The sequence below is a fragment of the Myotis daubentonii genome, chromosome 12, assembly GCF_963259705.1.
Source record: "Myotis daubentonii chromosome 12, mMyoDau2.1, whole genome shotgun sequence".
NCBI classification, from domain to species: domain Eukaryota; kingdom Metazoa; phylum Chordata; class Mammalia; order Chiroptera; family Vespertilionidae; genus Myotis; species Myotis daubentonii.
In genome coordinates this window covers 21,615,312-21,636,041 of record NC_081851.1, presented here as the reverse complement: position 1 = coordinate 21,636,041, position 20,730 = coordinate 21,615,312, and the positions used below count along the sequence as shown (strand labels likewise).

At 46.8% G+C, this 20,730-nt stretch overlaps 1 protein-coding gene and 1 pseudogene across 1 annotated transcript; one reads left to right on the top strand and one right to left on the bottom strand.

Annotated features, from left to right (window-relative positions):
* Positions 1-1,881: 1,881 nt before the first annotated feature.
* ZNF892 (zinc finger protein 892) lies at positions 1,882-15,127 on the bottom strand. The gene is made up of 5 exons (XM_059659110.1): positions 14,795-15,127; positions 13,981-14,069; positions 7,378-7,483; positions 6,752-6,838; positions 1,882-4,678 (listed from the first exon to the last, which is right to left on the bottom strand). The coding sequence occupies exons 3-5, from the start codon at positions 7,472-7,474 to the stop codon at positions 3,411-3,413; spliced, it is 1,452 nt and encodes a 483-aa protein (XP_059515093.1). The 5' UTR covers positions 7,475-7,483; positions 13,981-14,069; positions 14,795-15,127; the 3' UTR covers positions 1,882-3,410.
* Positions 8,345-9,700, top strand: LOC132213075 (ribosome biogenesis regulatory protein homolog; annotated as a pseudogene).
* Positions 15,128-20,730: the final 5,603 nt, after the last annotated feature.

Here is a 20,730-nt window from a genome sequence, read left to right as displayed (position 1 = left end):
TGAGACACTTCTGCCCCTCCCAGCTAGGTGCTATCAGGAGAGCCTTAGTGGTGAGCTGTAACTCCTACTCCTGACAGAACAGAGGCCAATGATGAAACTGGACTTCCAACACCAACTAGAGGCCAAGTAGAAGCCAGTCCAAATAGAAGATTTAAACAGTATAGTCTTCTAACATAATGTCCCAAAATGTACGGATTTCAACTGAAAATCACTCATCTCGAATGAGAAGACAATCCACAGATGCCAGCACTGAGATGATCCAGATGTTAGAATGACCTGTTAGATTAAAACAGCTACCATAGAAGTATCCCAGTAAGCAATTACAAACATGCATGACACAAATTTAAAAACAGAAAGTCTCGGCAAAGAAACAGAACAGAGAATCAAATGGGACTGAAAAATACAATAACAAAAGCCAGTGATGGGCTCACGAGCAGAATGGAAGGGACAGAGGAAAGAATCCGTGAACTTGGAGATAGAACAATAAAAAAAAAACCCAACCAGAACAAGAAAAAAATTGCTATGTACTGACTTGGGTTCCCCTTTCCCCTACTGTGACTGTATTTAGAGATGGGGCTTTTAGAAAGTAATTAAGATTTTAAAAGTTTATAACTGTGAGGTTCCAATCTGAGAGGGTTGGTGTCCTCTAAGAAAAGAGAGCTCAATCTCTCCTTTCTCTACACATATGCACGGAGGAAGGGCTGTGAGGGCACAGTAGGAGGGTGGCTGCGTGCAAGCCAGGAACACACCAAAACCACATCGGCTGGTACCTTGCTCTCAAAGACTTCCATCCTCCAGAGCTGTGAGAAATACATGTCTGTTATTTGAGACCCCCAGTCTGTGGTATGACAGCCCAACAAGACCAAGGCAGATTTGGGCACTGCTATACCAAATACCTAAACATGTGGAAGTAGCTTTGTTAACTGGGTAACGGGTGGAGGCTGGGAGGGTTTTAAAGTTCATGCTAGAATACAGACATCAAAGGGCATTCTGATGAGCTCTCAGACAGAAATGGAAACAGGAAGAAAGGCAATTCTCATTGTAAAGTGGCAGCAGCCTTGGCTGAACTGTGTTCCACTGTTTTGTGGAAGAGAGAACTTGGGAGCAATGAAACTGGGTATTCAGCAGAGATTTGTAGGCAAAGTATTAAAGGTGCAGCTTGTGTCCACCTCACTGTTTATAGTAAAATGTGAGAGGAGAGGGATGAATTGAAGAAACAATTGTTAAGCAAAAAGGAAAAGAACTTGGAGATTTGGAAAATTCTGTCTATCCACATTGCAAAATGAGAAAGCTTGTTCAGCTATGGCTGAAGGGCCATTTGATAAAGAGATCATGGGTGTGACTCACGGGTTTAATCAGCCATCGCAGCAGAAGCCAGGAATAGAGATGGGATTAACCCATCAGAAACACTGCTAGTTGGTACTAAAGGGGACAGAAAACACTAGACAAGATGAAGGCAGGCTTTCAGACTTCTTAGATCCTATAGGACCAGATAGCAGAGCTGCAAATGTGCCCTATGCTACAAGGAAAGGGGAGCATGACTGAATAGATTCAGAGACCATCAGGCTACCTCTTCAGTTCCAACAGATGGGGAGGACCCTGAAGTGTCAACAGGCCACATGGCCTAACACTGAAGCTTTGGGGGGTAGGACTGCCCAGACCAGTCTCAGGGGCAGGACTGCTGAAGCAGAGGATTGTGAAGGTGGAACCCCTGCTTTAGGGAATCTGGAAGGTAAGGCATCAAGATCTGATGGAATTGCCCACTGGGTTTTGAACTTGCTTGGGACCTATTTACTCCCTCCCTCCCTCCCTCTCTCCCTCCCTCCCTCCCTTCCTTCCTTCCTTCCTTCCTTCCTCCCTCCCTCCCTCCCTCCCTCCCTCCCTCCCTCCCTTCCTCCCTCTCTCCCTTCCTTCCTTCCTTCCTCTCCTTTTAGAGTGGATCATCTGTCCTGTGCCTGTCCCACCATTGGTCTGGTTTCATAAGTTCACAGCAGAGAGGAATCTGCCTTGAATCTGAAATGTACCTTGAGTCTAACCCATACCTGCTTTACGTGATCTGTAGGTGAAACTGTGGACGTCAGAGTTGATGCTAGCATACGTTCAGACTTTGAGAGTTGTTGGGATGAAATGAATGTATTTTGCATGTGAGAAGAATGTGAATTTGGGGGGCCAGGGGCAAATGCTATGAATTGTGTCCCTCCCAAATTCATATGCTGAATGCTACTTCCAAATGTGACAGTATTTGGAGAAAGGACTTTTTAGAGGTAATTAAGGTTAAATGAGGTCATAAGGTTGGGGTCCTAATCTGATAGGGCTGGTGGCCTTTAAAGCTAAGGAAGAGAGATCTTGCCGCTCTTTCCACAGGCATACATCAAGGAAAGGCCATGAGAAGATACAGCAGGCAAGAAAGCCAGGAAGAGATCCAGGACCAGAGACCGAAGCCAACACCTTGATCTTGGACTTGAATCCTCCATAATTCTGAGGAATAAATTTCTGTTGTTTGAACCACCCAGTCTATGGCATGTTATTTCAATGACAGCCTGAGCAGGTTAAGATAAACATATAGTGAAAAACAATGAATAGAGTCTCAGGAACCTGTGATATTACAAGCAACGACCTAACATTTGTTTCAGCATCCTGGAAGGAGAGAAGGTTTGGGAGGTGGAGGCTGAAAATGTATTCAAAGAAATGATAGCTGAAAATTCCCCCAATTTAGCAAAAGACATAAACCTACAGATTCAAGCTTAGCAAACAGGATAAATTCAAAGAAATCTACACAAAGATATATCTTAGTCAAATTCAAAAATTAAAAACACGGCACTCAAAACGTTTCTAATAATAACCTTCAAAGTTTCAATTAAAAAATATATGTATCATGTCATCTTCTTCTACCCAAAAATAAAATGGTGAAAGGCAAGTATTTCAAAGTCTTTTCAAATTTTCACAACCTAATATTCAGTGTCAGTTCAGGCCTACAACTAAATTTTACTATGGTATGAAAAAGTCTAAAGTACAAACTACATACAATGAAGGTAAATCTTCATAAATAAGCGCATTATCAAGTAACCCAGCTTAAAACACAGAAAACATCAAAGGCCCCTCTGCACTCCCCCTTTCTAGGCTACAGGTCTGACCCTGGTAATTAACATGATTTTTCAGTAGATGTCTCAATAAGCAAGGTCTAAAAGACACAAAGTACAAAAGTGAACTGCCAGGCCAATGTGCTGTGGATTCAGGGGAAGATGCCCTCATGGGAACTTTGTGACTGGCTAACTCACAGGCCTCATTTTTCCCTGGATGTGCGTAATCATCTGAGTAGTTATCTCAATCAACAATTGCCCCCTCAAGAATTGTTGATTGAGATAACTACTCAGATGATTAGTCACACCCAGGAAAAAAATTTACAGTCTTTAACCATTATGAATTCTATTTTGCTGGCCAAAGGCTGAATGCTCACTAAAGACTTTTCCATATTCTTTGGTTTTCCCTCCAGCATGAGTCTTCTGATGTTGAGAAAGGGATGAACTCTGGCTGAAGGCTTTTCCACATTCCTTACACTTATAAGGTTTTTCTCCAGTGTGAGTTTTCTGGTGCTTTGTGAGAGATGAGCTCTGGCTGAAGGCTTTCCCACAATCATTACACTTGTAAGGTTTCTCTCCAGTGTGTGTTCTTTGATGACGGATGAGGGCTGAACGGTCACTGAAGGCTTTGGCACAATTACTGCATTTATAGGGTTTCTCCCCTGTGTGAGTTCTCTGGTGTTGAGTCAGGGCTGAACAGTAGCCAAAGGCTTTCCCACATTCATTACACTCATAAGGCCTCTCCCCAGTATGAGTTCTCTGGTGCTGGATGAGGCCTGAACGATCACTGAAAGCTTTCCCACATTCGTTACACTTGTAGGGTTTCTCTCCAGTGTGAATGACCTGATGCTGGGTAAGAAATGTGCTTTGGCTGAAGGCCTTCCCACATTCATTACACTCATAAGGTTTCTCTCCGGTGTGGATTCGCTGATGTTGAGTGAGATATGAGCTCTGATTAAAGGCCTTCCCACATTCATTGCATTCATAGGGTTTCTCTCCAGTGTGAATTATGTGATGGCGAATAAGGGCTGATCGGTGACTAAAGGCTTTCCCACATTCGTGACATCTGTAGGGCTTTTCTCCGGTATGAATTCTCTGGTGGAGAGTAAGGTGTATGCTCTGGCTAAAGGCTTTGCCACACTCATTACACTCATAGGGCTTTTCTCCTGTGTGAATTCTCTGATGCAAAACAAAAGCTGAGTAATAACTAAAGGCTTTCTCACACTCATTACACTTCCAGGGTTTTTTCCCTGCACAAATTCTCTTATGCCTCATTAGATCTGAATTTTGTTTTAGGTTCTTTTTCAATGAATCACAATTATGTAGTCTTTCTCCTTGCTGTTGAACAAGTAATGACCTCCGGCCAAAATTTCTTCCAAATTCATCACACTGGTAACTTCTCTCCCCAGATTTCTTCTGAGTGACAACTTCTTGTATTAAATGTTTCTCCTGGTTTTCCTGATGACTCTCTAGAGAATCCTCACATCCACTGTCACCTTCCTTTGGAAATCTTTCAATTAACACTCCAGGGGCTGACTCTTCTTCAGAAACATCCTGCTCTTGAGTTAGCTCCTTGCCTTCTGGTCTTATCTCCCAGCCTAACAGAAACAAAAATGAACATGTATCATTTACTAAACTGAGAGTAAGGTAATTACTGTGGTGGGAACAGTAAAACAAACAAAAAATGCTACAGGGAACACATGAACTTAAAAGCTCTCAAAACAGCCTTGCAATCTTAAGAGAACATGAGAAAAGAAAGATGACTGGGCAAAGAAGTACAGCTGCATACAGGGAGAGGGTGAGTAGGCCTTCACAATTCCTCTGTCCAGCGGCTAGGAAATGAGAAAAACTAATGGAACAAGACTAAGCAGAGGCATAAAAAACAGTCTGGGGAAACAGGTCTGGGGTCAGAGAAATATAGTTTCCCAGAGACTGCCCACTGCCAGCACCACACCATGGCATTATCACTTCACACCTTTAGAATGACTATCATTAGCTGATCTCCTTCTGCCAATCTTTTCCCATTCCAAAATGTCCCACTCAACACTAACAGACTAACCTTCCAAAACTACCACTCTCACACAAAAATCTGTTAGTTCTACTGTCCTGAGATGAGACACATATTCTAGGAACTAGCATTCAAAATGGTCAAGATCTACAAATTCGCCCTGGCCAGTGTGGCTCAGTTGGTTGAGTGTTATCCCATGCACCAAGAGGTCACCAGTTCAATTCCCAGTGGGGGCCTAGCCAGTTTTGCTCAGTGGATGGAGTGTTGGCCTTCAGAATGAAGGGTCCCAGTAGGGCACATACATGCCTGGGTTGTGGGCTCAGTCTCCAGTAGGGGCCGTGCAGGAGGCAGCCAATTGATGTTTCTCTTTCTCATCCATGTTTCTCTCCCCTTCCCTTTCTCTCTCTCTCTAATATCAATAAAAACACACTTTAAAAAAATCTACAAATTCAAATCATCACAAAGCTTAGTAATTCAGAAGCAACTGGTCATTCTCTGACTGCCCTATACCCCACAAAGAGTAAAATAAAACTAAGTTGGTTTAAAAAAAAAAAAAAAAAAAAGAATAGCATGTAGAGAGTGGAAGGTCAAATCCCCATGTACTCAGATTGGTCCCCAACCTGTCAGGATTGCTACCCCCAAATGCTAGCCTTTTTAGTAAGGGTTTGGAGGGGAAGCTTCACTGCTAAAAACGTTTAAACATTTCCAGGCATAAATGGTCTTTAATATCCATTCCAATCATGATGGTATATACAATAAGTCAATATGATCAAATGTTCTCAACTACATATCCTAATTAGGGAAGTGCCTGAGATTTTAAAGGACAAATAGATAGATACAGGTTACAGGCAAATGGACTTCCAGCTAAGAGGATAATTAACTTATTACAGGTCACAGAGCTTGAGTAGCTGAGATTTTGGCTTGTACCTGGGAAGGTTGGGTCCAAAGTCTGAACTCATAACCACATGCTATGCTGCCTCTGCTTAAATAGAAGTCAAGGGGAAATTCAGAGATCAATTTATAGCCATTGCTGTTAGACAAAGAGTCACACTACCCTCAGCGGTAAAATAACATACATGAAAAGCCTGGTTTAGAGCCTTGCACCCATGCAAATTATTAACATACATTAAAATGCTACTTTCATTTCACTTTATTGGGGAGAGGGGGGATTGGTTTAAAAGAGTAGAAAGTACTTTCTAAAATATAAAATTATGAATTTATAACAGACTAGAGGCCCAAGTGCACAAAATTTGTGCACTCAGGGGGCGTGGGGTGGGGGGTACGGGCACCTCAGCCCAGCCTGTGTCCTTTTGCAGTCCAGGACCCCATAGGGGATGTCCGACTGACAGTTTAAGCCCACTCCCCACTTCTAGCTGAGCAGTGCTCCCCCTGTGGGAGCGCACTGACCATTCAGGGAAGCCCCTGTGTTGAGCGTCTGCCCCTGGGTGGTCAGTGCACGTCATGGCAACCGGTCGTTCCGCAATTTGGTCAATTTGCATATTAGCCTTTTATTATATAGGATCATCATCCACAGAGGGTAAAGTGTGGCACAGGAGAAAGGGACTTCAACTTTTCTATGGTCTAGCAAAATCTGAAAGGCTCCTTCACAAGCATTTCAATGGCCATGAGGGTTTTAAGTTCTCTGTTTCCAACGCGCACTCACCTGGACTAGTGGTTTTTGAGGCTTCTCTCTCCAGCTTCTCCCCAGACTCCAACTGAGAGATTACATCAGGCTTGGAAATTGGAAGCCCTGTTCACGGAAAGAAAAAGAAGTCTGGTAAAAAGCCCAGGATTAGCTCTTTGGTCATTAGGAAAGACCCTATATGAGAGGTGGGTCCTGGATTTCCCCCTCACCAGTGCTCAGGAGACAGGAAGGTTGATACGGGGTCTATTTGAGTTCAGAACAATTAAGTCCCTATTTCTACCTCTCCCTATTAAAATCATAAGCACCCACTTCTTAAGAAGTATTTTCACTAGAACTTCATCTTAATATCTTTGGTCAGATAATAGAAAAGAAGGCTATTACTAATTCAATAAAAAGAAGTCCATTTCTAACTCTAGGGGTTAACAATATCCAGAAACAAAAAGCAGAAATTACATGTCTCAGGCCTTTTAGAAATTAAGACTCTTTTAACCATTTGTATGCCATAAGCGTCTATAGATAACAAGTGGCGGACCTTTTTAAATTAAATTCAAAATATCATGGCAGTTAACTGGTTAATCTAAGAACCTCTGAGTTCCTTGGAACTGAGGAAGCAAAGCTCACAGGGACCGAGGAGCTATCCTTACCCAGCAAGACCAGATTCCTATGCTTCTCAGGCACATCTCCCTGCGGAGGGTTCAGCTGTCCCCACTGGGCGAGAGCCTCAGCCATATCCCTGATCATGAGCGACTCCTGAAAAACCAAATACATCCATGCTCACCAAAGGACCACCTTCCAGAGGTCTCTAGGAAGGACTCAAAGTGACAGACAGAAGAAGGAAGACATGAAGGATGGGAAGGCTAGACAAAATGACCTCTAACATCCCTTCCAACACTAAGATTCTCTGGTGTATAACAGTCCCCCCTTATTTGTGAGGAACATGTTCTAAGATCCACAGCAGATGCCTGAAACTGCAGACAGTACTGAACCCTATATGCAGTATGTTTTTTCTTATACGTACATACCTTTCCACTTAAAAGAAGCACTATGACTTGTCTTTGACATATCTCAATTGCCAGCATCATAGAGGCCTGATGGGTCTGACTCCCTCCTGTCATCTGCCCTCAACTCCACCATACACTGCTCCTTCTGCAGTCTCTGGGCTGTGTGTGGCCGCCTTTCCACAATGCTCTCCCCTTGCGCATCCTTCAGCTCTCCAAATCCCACTCACATTTCAGATCTCAGCTCAGGTGTTACCCTTCAGGGAAGACTTCCCGGACTCTCTGGGTTGTAGCACCATGTTCCTTCCCTTCTCTTAGATCATGCACACATTGAGGAGACTTTCTGATCAATATCTCTCTGTCTCATTCACCATTAAGCACCTGGAGAGCAGAGGCCAGTTCTGTTTTCCCTCACTGAAGCAGCCCTGGTATCTGGCACACTGTATCGGTCAGACAGTTGAAGGAAGGAAGGAACACTTGAACAAGAATCCGTAGAAACAACCTTTTAAATGGGGTGTTCTATAAAAGTGTGCATGGGAACAGAGGTGGGGAGGGGAACAGAAGTGTATCAAGCAGGATCTGTCTTCCAGAGCTAGTGAGCCAAACTGGAGCCATGGAGGTACAGAGCGTGGACAAGCTTCTGGCAAAGGCCGAGCAGGATGAAGCCAAGAAGATGCAGCACATCATGGTGCACCAGGAGCTGGAGCTGGAGTTCCACCTGGGTAACCTGCTGGCCTCTGACTGGAAGCCCTTCATGGGTCTGCAGTGCAGGGACCCATAACTGGAGGCTGAACTGTGGGCCTTGGTGAGCGAACTGTAGGCCTTGGTGCGGGACAACATGCAGCTGCTCAGCAACCATGGAGCTCAAGGAGGAGGCACTGGTGGTGTGGCTGCCGGAGCCCACCACTTGCTTGCCACACAAGAAGTTGGTGCCCTGGCCATGCAGCTTATAAGCTGGCAGCAGTTCGCATGCCTCAAGGGCATTTGACCCAAGAAGAAAACCACTCTGGTGTGGGGTGAGGTAAGTGGCCATGGTGGCACCGCTGGGACTACCAGCACGCCCGCGACAACACCAAGGAATGGCTGATCAAGGTGTCCAGCAATGCTGACCCCTTGGAGGATCTGTTCACCAAGTAGATTCAGGCTAAGAAGAAACAGGTGGCCAAGAACGAGCGGAACTGGCTGCATAATTTAGCCCATGTGCACAGGCCGATATGCACCCTACCAGACACCAGAGTAAGGAGGAGCAGGGCCATGCCTTGCAAGTGGCCAAGGTCTCCACTGCTTCTGTGGGGCACTTCTAGGTGCACCTCCCAAAGAGAAGGTGCCCCAAGGATCTGGCAAGAAGAGGAAGTTTCAGGCCCTTTCAAGGACTTTGCAGGGGAGAAAAAAGCCAGTTGGAGATGCTGTGAGTCATGAACAGCAAAAAGCCTCAGTTGTACGTGATGAGGGCCACCTATAAGCAGATGAAAGAGGAGGACCAGAAGGAAGTGGCCAAGAGGAGGAAGATGAGCCAAATGAGCAAGAGAAAGGCGGGGCAGGGTCCTGGAGGCAAAAAGAAGGGGGGTCCACCCACCCAGAGGGATGGGAGGGGAAGAGCCAAGGAGGCTTGGGAGGCAAGATGAATTGTGGGCTACCTGGCTTGGGTGCAAGAGGAAAGGAGGGAAACACCAAGGAGGAAAGAGGAGAAAATAAAGTTCACTCTCCAACCTGCCTGCCTATACTAGTAAACCAAGAACTATTCTAAATGTTAAGGTCTAAGTCAGGGGTCCTCAAACTTTTTAAACAGGGGACCAGTTCACTGTCCCTCAGACCGTTGGAGGGCCGGACTATAGTTTAAAAAAAAAACTAAGAACAAATTCCTATGCATACTGCACATATCTTATTTTGAAGTAAAAAAACAAAACGGGAACAAATACAATATTTGTATTTGCATGTGGCCTGCGGGCCGTAGTTTGAGGACCCCTGGTCTAAGTCCTATAGGGGGATGCAGAAGAAGGTGGTCACTGCCTTCATTGAGCTTGAGGTTGAAGCGATAGGACTGCCCTTCCCTCAAGATAGTATGTAAGGGATTAAAAATGGAGGCAGAGTAGGAGGATGCTGCATGGACATGCTCCCAGGAACAAGCTGGAAATACAACTGAAATACGGAAAGGCTTCCTAAATAATCAATGGAAAACTCAACAGAAGAGAACCCTGATATCTAAGAACCAAAGGTGGAGACCACATAGAGACTGGGAGGAGGGGAGGAGGCATGAAAGGGCTGGCCAGGCACCCACAGACAGCAACTGAAGTCCCGAAGAGATATCTCAGCTGTGGGGGAGGCCAAGAGACATGAAAACATGCTCAAAGTCATTAATCATCTGAGAGATGCAAATCAAAACGACAATGAGGTATCAACTCACACCTGTCAGAATGGCTATCATCAACAAATGACAAGTGCTGGCGAGGATGCAGAGAAAAAGGAACCCTCGTGCACTGCAGGTGGGAGTGCAGACTGGTGCAGCCACTGTGGAGAACAGTATGGAGTTTTCTCAAAAAATTAAAAATGGAACTCCCATTTGACCCAGTGATCCCACTTCTAGAAATATATCCCAAGAAATCAGAAACACCAATCAGAAAGGATATATGCACCCCTATGTTCATAGCAGCACAATTTACAATAGCTAAGATTTGGAAACAGCCCAAGTGCCCATCAGCAGATGAGTGGATTAGAAAACTGTGGTACATCTACCCAATGGAATACTACGGTGCTATAAAAAAGAAGGAACTCTTACTATTTGCAACAGCATGGATGGACCTGGAGAGCATCATGCTAAGTGAAATAAGCCAGTCAGAGAAAGATAAATATCACAAGACCTCAATCATTTGTGAAATATAATGAACAACACAAACTGATGAACAAAAATAGAGCCAGAGGGGGAAAAATATTCTAGAATATAATAAAAGCAATCCTGTTATTTTCAGATTTTTAATATTTCTTACAACTTTTGTGATATCATACTATGTTAGCAGTTTTGGTAATATTATTATACTTAAAATCCTTTTATTCTTGAAAATTAATGTTTACTGCACGTATTATATGTAAGATTATTTTTCTTGAACAATTGGTGTTTATTGCATGTAACATTATCATATTTAAAATCGTTTTTCTTGAGATATTGTTTACTGCATGTAACATTATTATATTTAAGATCATTTTTCTTGAAATATCAAGGTTTACTGCATGTAACATTATTATATTTAAAAGTTTTTCTTGAAATAAAATAAAGTGGGGGGGAAAAGATAGTATGTAAGCATTGGACTTTACAAATTAATGTTTTGCCAACAACTAAGTCTTTGGATGGAGGTTTAAAGCAGTGGTTGCCAACCGGTGGTCTGTGAGGTCCAAAAGGTTGGTCACCTCTGATTTAAAGGATGTATTTGAGGACATAAGAATTAGGAAAAGGCCCTGGCCAGTTTTATTTAGTGGTTAGAGTATCAGCCTGTAGGCTAAAGGGTCACAGGTTCTATTCCCGGTCCACTCTCTCTAGAAATCAATGGAAAAAATATCCTCGGGTGAGGATTAAAAAAAAAAAGAAGAAGAATTAGAGAAAGAAATTTGGTTGAAACTGGGAATGAAACAGCCTTTTTGTCTTTTTTTAAATTTTGAGTGTGATGTGAAGGAGAGCTGTTGATATTTCAGAGACTTAAAATAGATTGATTTCAACGTTATTTTTATAACAATCTTGTGTGTTTATCAATAAAGAAATACACAAAAATTACCTTTTGTGGGGGCACACAGAAAGGTTACATTCTCAGAATTGGCCTTAAAAGTAATTGTTGTGAAGTTATTTAATAAAAGTGTGTCTGTATCTTTAAAAAAAAAAGTGTCAAACACTGCAAACATTGCAGGAATGTAGCCTAACCTTGATCTAGATGTTAGGCACAAAGTTTAGACTGTCTGCTAAAATGTGGGATGAGGGAGCAGGGTGGATAATGCTCCTTTGAATGTGTAACTGAGTCTGCTTACTGCTGCTAAGTGAAATGTCTAATCATTTTTCTAATTCTGTAAAAAAATTTCTATACAAATTCAACTTAAATGAGACACATTAAAATAGATCAGTCCCTGGGGGATGCTAGCAAATGAACCAGTCTTATCCCTTTTTGAACCACCACTGTTGTCATAGCTCCCTGAACGTATGTATGAATATAAAGGTTAACTGTTCATATTCAGTATTGTAAAGTGTATGACATAGCTCTTCAAGAACAACTGATCAAACAATTCACATAATGAAATACATTTAAAAAACTACCTACTTTGAAAATCCCCTGCCCAAAATAATTTAATTCATTATTCTAATACTTGAAGTATGAAATCACTACTCTCTTATTTTAGTTGATGGTCCCTTAAGGCCAAACACTTCAGGAGTGATCAACACAAGCAAAACATAGTTGACCCTTGAACAACAGGGAGATCAGGAGTGCTGATATCCCACCCTGCACAGCTGAACATTCACATATAACTTTTGACTTCCCCAAGATTTAACTACTAATAGCCTATCCTTACCAATAACATAAAGTCTATTAACACATTTTTGTATATTGCACATATTGTATACTGTATTTTTAAGTAAGCTAAAGAAAACTTTATTAAGGAAATCACTAGGAAAATATATTTATAGTATATACTAGAAGCCCGGTGCACAAGATTCATGCACTGGGGGGTTGGAGGGCCTCAGCCCGGCTTGCACCTTCTCGCAGTCTGGGACCCCTCGGGGGATGTCTGCCTGCCAGCTTAGGCCCAATCCCTAAGCCCCCTAAGCTGGCAGGCAGACATCCCTCTTGCAGTCCGGGACCCCTCGCTCCTTACAGCCCGCCTGCAGCAGAGACAGGAGAGTCTCCCATCACCATTGCTGGGCTAGCCAGCCATCTGGCTGAGCAGTGCTCCCCCTGTGGGAGCGCACTGACCACCAGGGAGCAGCTCCTGCATTGAGCATCTGCCTCCTGGTGGTCAGTGCGCATCATAGCGACCAGTCTTTCTGCCCTTCCGTCGATTTGCATATTATGCTTTCATATAGGATTGAAAAAAACTGGCATATAATTGGACCTGTGCAGTTCAAACCGTGTTGTTCAAGGGGCAACTGTAATTTATAGTCTTCTTTCTTCACAAACAATGCTCACAATAACAGACAAACTGGCAGTTCCTTTCAGACGTCAGTTCCCTGAGAAAACCTCAGTAATCAAATTCATTTATGGAGCTACTGCTCAGTGTGCATGTGCTGGCGCTGGGGGCATGGGCAGACTAAGCAGACACTGTCCAGCAGATGCTACCGACTTTCTCTCCAGCCTTCCTTTCCTCTGAAGGAAATCTACAAATTCACACATCAGAACCAGTACTGGTGTTTTCTCCCAGAGTTTCACACGAACCTTCTGCACCTGTGTGCTATGAGGCCAGGGCTGAGGCTAAAAAGTGGTTCCAGAGCCTTTACCCCGGGTCTGCCTTTCTCAGTGTCCTAGGCCAGCCCCTAGAGAAGCATTTTGACCAATCTTCTCTCTCCAATCGGCCGTGGCACGTTTCATCCTGTGGGCCTTGGGAATAAGACCCAGTGTAGGTTTTCCTGTGGTCTGGCTACAACATACCCCAGCTTCCCTCACCACACTCCTGCACACTCCACAGAGATACACACACACCCCTTAAAGACCTCCAACTCTCTCATCACTTGGAGACTTTTCTCTGCCAAAGCTGGTCTCTCTTGGAACATGCCTATATTTTACCCTCCAACTCCATACTCTCTCTTGTTTTTGAAAGTGCAGCTTTTGATCCCAGTCTTTTCCCCCCCAATATTCTAGAGGATGGCAAACCTCTCCCAGGTTCTATTATGACTTGACCCTGCCAGGCATTCCTGCATTTAAAAATATGTATGTATATTTCTTCTTGCTATTGAATTATTTTACTTATCTACATCTTACCTCCTCGTTAACTTCATGAGATAGGAGCAAGTTATTACTTTGCCTTTCACCATGAGGCCAACTACATTACTGCAGAGCTACTAAGTGTGCATTAAGCACTAAGTGGGGAGGGGAGAAGTAATGCCAGGAGGGAAAGTTCTGTACAGTGAGGAGCATGTGTCATGAAGTTCATCTCTCCTCAGTTTATCAGGGTAAACACAGTGGTCTAGGACTCAGAGCTGAGCAATTCCATAACAATGGAAGAAACCATATCCATGATCTGAGAACAGAAGGGGGAAAAGAAGTAATCTAGACCCACCTGGGCTGCAGGGGTCAGCAGCACAGTGAGCACACCCCTTTCTTCTGGGTTCCCAGCATGGAGAAGGTCTGAGTCCTCAGAAAGTGACCCTAGAAGTGGAGAAAGGAGCCAGGATGATTACTCTTGCCTTGCAGTGAACTCGCTAAAACTGCCACACACATCTACTTGTCACCTAAAAGAATCACCCAGGGAACCAAGGGATAATCCCACAACATCTCTGAATCAAGACGGCCATGACCATGGCTGCCTCAGGGTCCTCCTATCCTCCGCTTCCTTAAGCTTCAACAGAACTCCTCTAGACACATAAGTTAAACACATATTTCTGTCATCTGCTGAGCGATAGTCAAAATAATAATCAAAGAATCTGTGTCAATCCCTGCATCCCTTAAGGATTCACTCCGGCTCTATTCCAGGCTCACTGGAGGGAGGAAGACTAAATTCTTTTTGAACACTGGTTTTTCGGATACAATACTTGCTTTCGCAGTAAAGCGATGGGTCTTGAAGGGAAATATCAAGGATTCTAGACAAATCTTATGACTTCTCAAATCCTCACTTTCCCATCTGCCAAAAGGGTCGTATCTCCTTCCCAACAAGAGTTAGTCCTTATCAAAAGTCAAACAGATCTGTAGATTTGGGGGCAAGGAGGCAGGCGCACCCTACAGGCAAGCAGGCAGTGCAGGTAGCGGCTCTCCCTCCGGGAAGGGGCTCTCCCAGAGAAGTCGGATGCCGCCCATTCGAGCCGGCCCCAGCCAGAGGGCAGCCTTTCTCCTTTCATCTCTACAGCAGGCACCGCGTATTCCTCCGAAATTCTCACCTCTGCCCCCAGGCTGAACGGCGACTCCCTCCCTGGGCCGTGCAGGAGGCCCCCACCGCGAGACCAGGGTCCACCGCTCTGTCCACCCAGAGGCCCGGGGAAGCGCGCGACCCTCACCGGGCCGCCGGGCGCCTACCCGGGGGCTCCCTGCGCCCTCCCTCCAGCCACTCGGGTTGAGAGGACCCGCGCTCAGCCCTCCTCCACCCCAGGCTCGATTTCACGCTAGACACGGAGGAAGCCGGGCCAGAGACAGGCATCTAGGAGCCAGCGGGTCCAAGACCCGCCAGCCCGAAAACAAGGTCGAACTACAACTCCCAGAACCCTCTGCGCGGTGTAGCACGTCACCGGACGCTGCTTCCCAGAGGCTCCGGGGCACTCCTGTCAGGCAGCCTTCCGCTGTCACGGCCTTGTATCCCGTCAGCGAGTGCAGGTCCCCGGGAGTGCTCGGCCGCTCGGAAGTCGCCTTCCAGGCACAAGAAAGGTTACCCCTTCTTCTAGGCCGTCTCTGGGCTCTGGCCCCGAAAGATGCCCTCGGCCGCGCCGAACCGCACCTCGCTCGGAACCCTCACTCCCTGCAACTGGACCCCGCGGAGGGCCGCGCCCCCATCCACAGGATTCCCGCCTCGGCTGCCGAGCTCGCTCGGAGGGGAGGCGCCTGCATCGCGTCCCCTGTACTGCGTCTCCCCGGCTTTAGGCCCCTTGTGGTGGGGACGGAGATCACCCCAAGGAACCCGGGATGTTTATTCCGGGCTGCACCTCGGGATAAGGGAAAGGAGGATCTCAGCCCCGGAAATTACCTCAACCCAGAAAAAGCCAGGTCCCCACAGGTCCCGCGGACCGCAAGGAGATGAACCTGCAGCGCCTCCAGACTCCCCAGCAGCTCTGGAGCCGCCGGCAGGGAGTCGGTATCTCCAGGCTAGTGCATGCTCTCTTGCTTATCCTCCCACTATAAAGTAACTAATTTTCCACCCAGATCAAATCCAAGAAAGAAAATCAAATCAGCCAGACTGTGTTTCGCTACAAGCCACAAGGTTTGTTTGGCCTCTTAATAGAGTCCGCAGTTTTAGCCAGGCCTTAGGCTTCCCAGAGTAAAGACGACACTTCTCGGCACCCCCGCCTCTTGCCAGGAGGATGGAAGGAAGAGCGGTTTTTACAGTGAAGAGGAAAGCGCCTGCATGCTGGCTGGAACACGGACAAGTCGTCATGAGCATGTGGACAAGGTTAACACCCTAGGAATGGCGGACCAACAAAACAAAGAAGTGCCCCCTGACAGTTTGGTGCAGTGGTCGGCAAACTGCGGCTCGTCAAACTGCCGCTCGCAAGCCACATGCGGCTCTTTGGCCCCTTGAGTGTGGCTCTTCCACAAAATACTGACTCCTGCGCATGGGCGACGAAGTTTCAATCGCACTGTACGTGCGCGCCCGCACGTGGTATTTTGTGGAAGAGCCACACTCAAGGGGCCAAAGAGCCGCATGTGGCTCCTGTGCCGCGGTTTGCCGACCACGGGTTTGGTGGAACAGATCTTGTGCTTTTTAACATGAGTGAGGTGTAAACTGGTATTTTGTATAAACCCCTATTGTATTTGGTTTCTGTTGCACACATAGCCACACTGACCTCTTCACTGGTCTCTAGGTTGTCTGCTTTTGGCCCAATTGGCTAGGCCTGGAGGAGAGGGGACATATGGAGAATATGACCCTGATGACTCAAAGAACTGCGAAAGGGAGTTCCCACCCCCTTCCATCAGCAGAAATGGGCAATTTCTTAAAAAAAGGGGGGGGGGGTACTAGTATGTAATGTCCCACCAGTTGACATGTCGGAATACCAGGAAATATCCTCATTTTTACTAACCACAGAAATCCCCTGTCTTTTTTTTTTTTTTTTTTTTTTTTACCAAATCAATGGTCAGTTCTCCATCCTCTCAATTTTTAACAGTAGTTGATAAAACTGATTATTCCCTCCTTGTCTGGTCACTCCTTAGTCTCCTTAAGTCAGTGGTTCTCAACCTTGGCTGCACATTAGAATCACCTGGGAATCTTTTTAACATCCTGGTTTCTGGGCCTCATCCTCTGGAAATTCTGTTTCTTTGTTACTAATGTTGTGGCCCCACCCCATAACAAAGAAACAGAATTTCTGGAGGATGAGGCCCAGGTGATTCTAATGTGCAGCCAAGGTTGAGAACCACTGCCTTAAGTAGTTCCTTCTCTTCCCAGTCTCCAAACCAGTGTTTCTCAAATTGTCTGTTGCATGATCAGAATCACCTGGATGGCTCCTTGAACACTGGGCCTGAGGATTTGCATTTCTAAGAAGTACCCAAGTGATACTGAAGGTGCTCATTTGGGAACCAACTAAATGTTGGAATGTCCAAGGGCTCAGTGATGGTAGGGGAAACCTATACCATCCAAATATGGTCAACTGCCAATTTATATCTTCAGCCATTATTCACATTCCAGGTAGAAAGAAGGGAAGGACAAGAACAAAAGGGAATTTTTAGCTGCCCCTCAGGCTTTTAAGGTGCTGTGGGGTCCCTGTTTAGAGTGCACTGGATGGTCAAGGCCGCTCTGAGCCTGGGACTCATAATCAGGCTGTTCAGGACTCTGAGCCTGGGAATCCTAATTAAACTGTGAAGACGTGCCTTTGCCAAGTGGTAACACCAAAATACTGATGTTACCATTTGTCAAAGCACCACTTTTGTTTCAGCCTGCATATAAGCTGCTATTGACCAGCCTACTGTGGCTGCTTTTGTGTGGAATAAAGGATGTCCCATTTGCCTGCTTGCACATGCATGTTCTGATTCCTGTCACCCAGGAGGGTTAAGTCCTTAGCTGAGGAGCTTGCACCTGACAGGTGCCTTGCTGGAAGTCATGTCCAACAAATTCCAAATATATCAATACTAGTGGCTGGTGCACGAATTCATGCACATTGAAAGGAAATTAGTTAGAAGAAATATTTTAATATCGCCCTTTCTCTATAACAGAAGTGTCAACTAAATTCTTGATCGACATGACAGAATGAAACACACACATGTGATTGGCGCCAGCGAGAGCTTTATATGTATTGCACATGTGCGAGTCAACTTAGCCTTTTATATATATAGAATAAGCTTACTTAATTAGACCTGCTTTCTGATTTAACTCAGCTTTTTCCAGCCCAATGAAGCACCCCAACTTCTTTTTCAGGTAATTGTCAGCAACATAGCAGTAAATATCAACATGAAGCACATTATTACTGTAGATCACACAGGGAGAACAAAGGGTAAAATATTTAACTGCAGCAGTGTTTGACTATATTCTGCACAGTGAGAAAACCTCAAGTCATTTTCAAGGTCCACCATTTCTTTTTAGTTGGGCCAAGTTTCTGAGCTTTTTAACTCTCTGTTTTCCGGCTTATGAAAAGAAAATAGGATTCCACTGAGTCTCCTATCTACCTACTCCAGGACTTCTGTGAGGATCAAATGAGATGAGGCACGGGAAAACGCTTCACAGATATTTGGTTACAGTGTGAAATGTTTCCACCTGGCTATAAAGCAAGTTGTGTTCCTGGGCTGAAGAAACTCCAAGGAGGCTAGTCGCTAGGGAGAGGAAGCTGGGCATTGCTACGTGACGTCATTACCTGGATGGACACTTAGCATATTAGCCTTTTATATATATACTAGAGGCCCAGTGCACAAAAATTTGTGCACTGCGGGGGGGAGTCCCCTCAGCCGGGCCTATGCCCTCTTGCAGTCTGGGACTCCTCAGAGGATGTCCATCTGCTGGCTTAGGCCCGCTCCCTGGGGGAATGGGCCCAAGCTGGCAGTCAGACATACCTCTGGCAGCCCAGCAGCCCTCGGGGATGTCCACTTACCAGCGGGGAGCAGGCCTAAGCTGCAGTCAGACATCCTTAGTGCTGCTGAGGAGGCGAGAGAGGCTCCCGCCACTACCGCTGTGCTAGCAGCCATCAGCCTGGCTTGTGGCTGAGCAGACCTCCGCCTGTGGGAGTGCACTGACCACCAGGGGACTGCTCCTGCATTGAGCATCTGCCCCCTGGTGGTCAGTGTGTGTTATAATGACCAGTCATTCCGAGTCATTCTGCTATTAGGGTTAATTTCCATATTACCCTTTTATTATATGGGACTAGAGGCCTGGTGCACAAAATTCATGCACTGGGGGGGTGGGGCTCCCTCAGCCCTGCCTGCCCCTCTCAGTCCGGGAGCCCTCAGTGGATGTACTACTGATGGCCACTGTCTGGCAGCAGAGGCTTGGAGCAGGCATCCCGTGTGTGTGTGTGTGTGTGTGTGTGTGTGTGTGTCTGTCTGTCTGTCTGCTAGGGCCTGCCCCCAGCCACACCACGTAGGCTCAAAGCAGTTGCCGTGTGTGTGTGTGTGTGTGTGTGTGTGTGTCCCCACTGGGGGTCTGCCCCCAGCCACATTGGAGGCTCAGAGCAGGCACTGTGTGTGTGTGTGTGTGTGTGTGTGTGTGTGTGTGTCTGCTGGGGGCCTGCCCCCGGCCACACCATGGAGGCTTGGAGCAGGAGCCCCTCTGTGTTGATCTCTCAGGCTCCTGGCCTCCACTGCATGTTGTACTCTCCCTTGAACTATGGCCAGGATGGGGGTGCTGCTTGCAAGCTGGGCTTTCCTGCTCCTGGATCGCCATGGTGACTGGGGAGCAGGCCCAGCTGGGGGCTACCCACAGGCAGGGCTTTCCCGCTCCCAGGTCTCCATGGCAACCGAGGAGCAGGCCCAGCTTGGGGCTGCCCACAGGCCAGGCTTGCTTTCCTGCTCCTGGATCACCATTGAGACCAGGGAGCAGGGAAAGTTTGGGGCTGCCCACAGGCCATCCTTGCTTTCCTGCTCCCGGATCCTCATGGCGACCAGGGAGAAGGCACAGCTGGGGGTTGCCTGCAGGTCAGGCTTGCTTTCCTGCTCCTGGATCAGGCCCAGCTGGGGGCTGCCCTCAGGCCAGGCTTGCTTTCCTGCTCCTGGATCAGGCCCAGCTGGGGGCTGCCCTCAGGCCAGGCTTGCTTTCCTGCTCCTGGATCAGGCACAGCTGGGGGCTGCCTAGAGGCCGCACTTTTCTACTTATTGATGGCCGGATCACCACAGCGACCCAGGGCCCAGCAGCACTTTCCTGCTCTCCAATAGTCATAGGGTCCCAACTGGGGGCAGGGCTTAGCAGTGCGGGGCTTAGGTGGCACAGGGGTCCCGGCTGGGGGCTCAGGTGGCACACAGGGGTCCTGGCTGGGGGCAGGGCTTATGCCCTGCTGCCCAGGGCTGCACATGGGGCCCGGATGGCAGCTCGTGCTGTCCCACCCTGCCTGTAGTATAGGATAGAGGCCTGGTGCACAGGTGGGGGCTGGCTGGTTTGCCCTGAAAGTGTCCCGGATCAGGGTGGGGGTCCCGCTTGGGTGCCTGGCCAGCCTGGATGACAAGCTGAAGGCTGTTTGCAGCTGGTCACACCCCTTCAGGGTGGCGGTCCCCACTGGGGTGCCTGGCCAGTCTGGGCGAGGGCCTGAGAGCCATTTTCAGGCTGGAGGGCAACTTAGGCTCCCAGCCTCTCCTTTTTTTTTTCATTTTTTTATTCTGGGATTTATTTACCTTCTATAGCTGTCACTGGAGCTGAGAGCCAGCTCCAGCTCTAAGGGCTGAAAGCAGGTTTCTGGGTCTGTTTGGCTTCTATAATTGAAACTCTGTTGCCATCACAGCCGCTCTAAGCTCTGAGGCTGAAGTTGGCTGAAAGCAGGTCTCTGGAGCTTGTTTAGTTTCTATAATTGCAACATAGTTGCTTAGAGTGTAGCTCAGAGGCTGGCAGCAGCTGGCCGGGAACATTGGCTTCCTCCGTCACTGGAGCAAGCAAGCCTCCTGTTCGCTTCAGCTGCGTGGCTGCCGGCCGCCATCTTGGTTGGCAGTTAATTTATCCTGCTGATTAGTCAATGGGAAGGGTGTCAGGGTTATGGTCAAT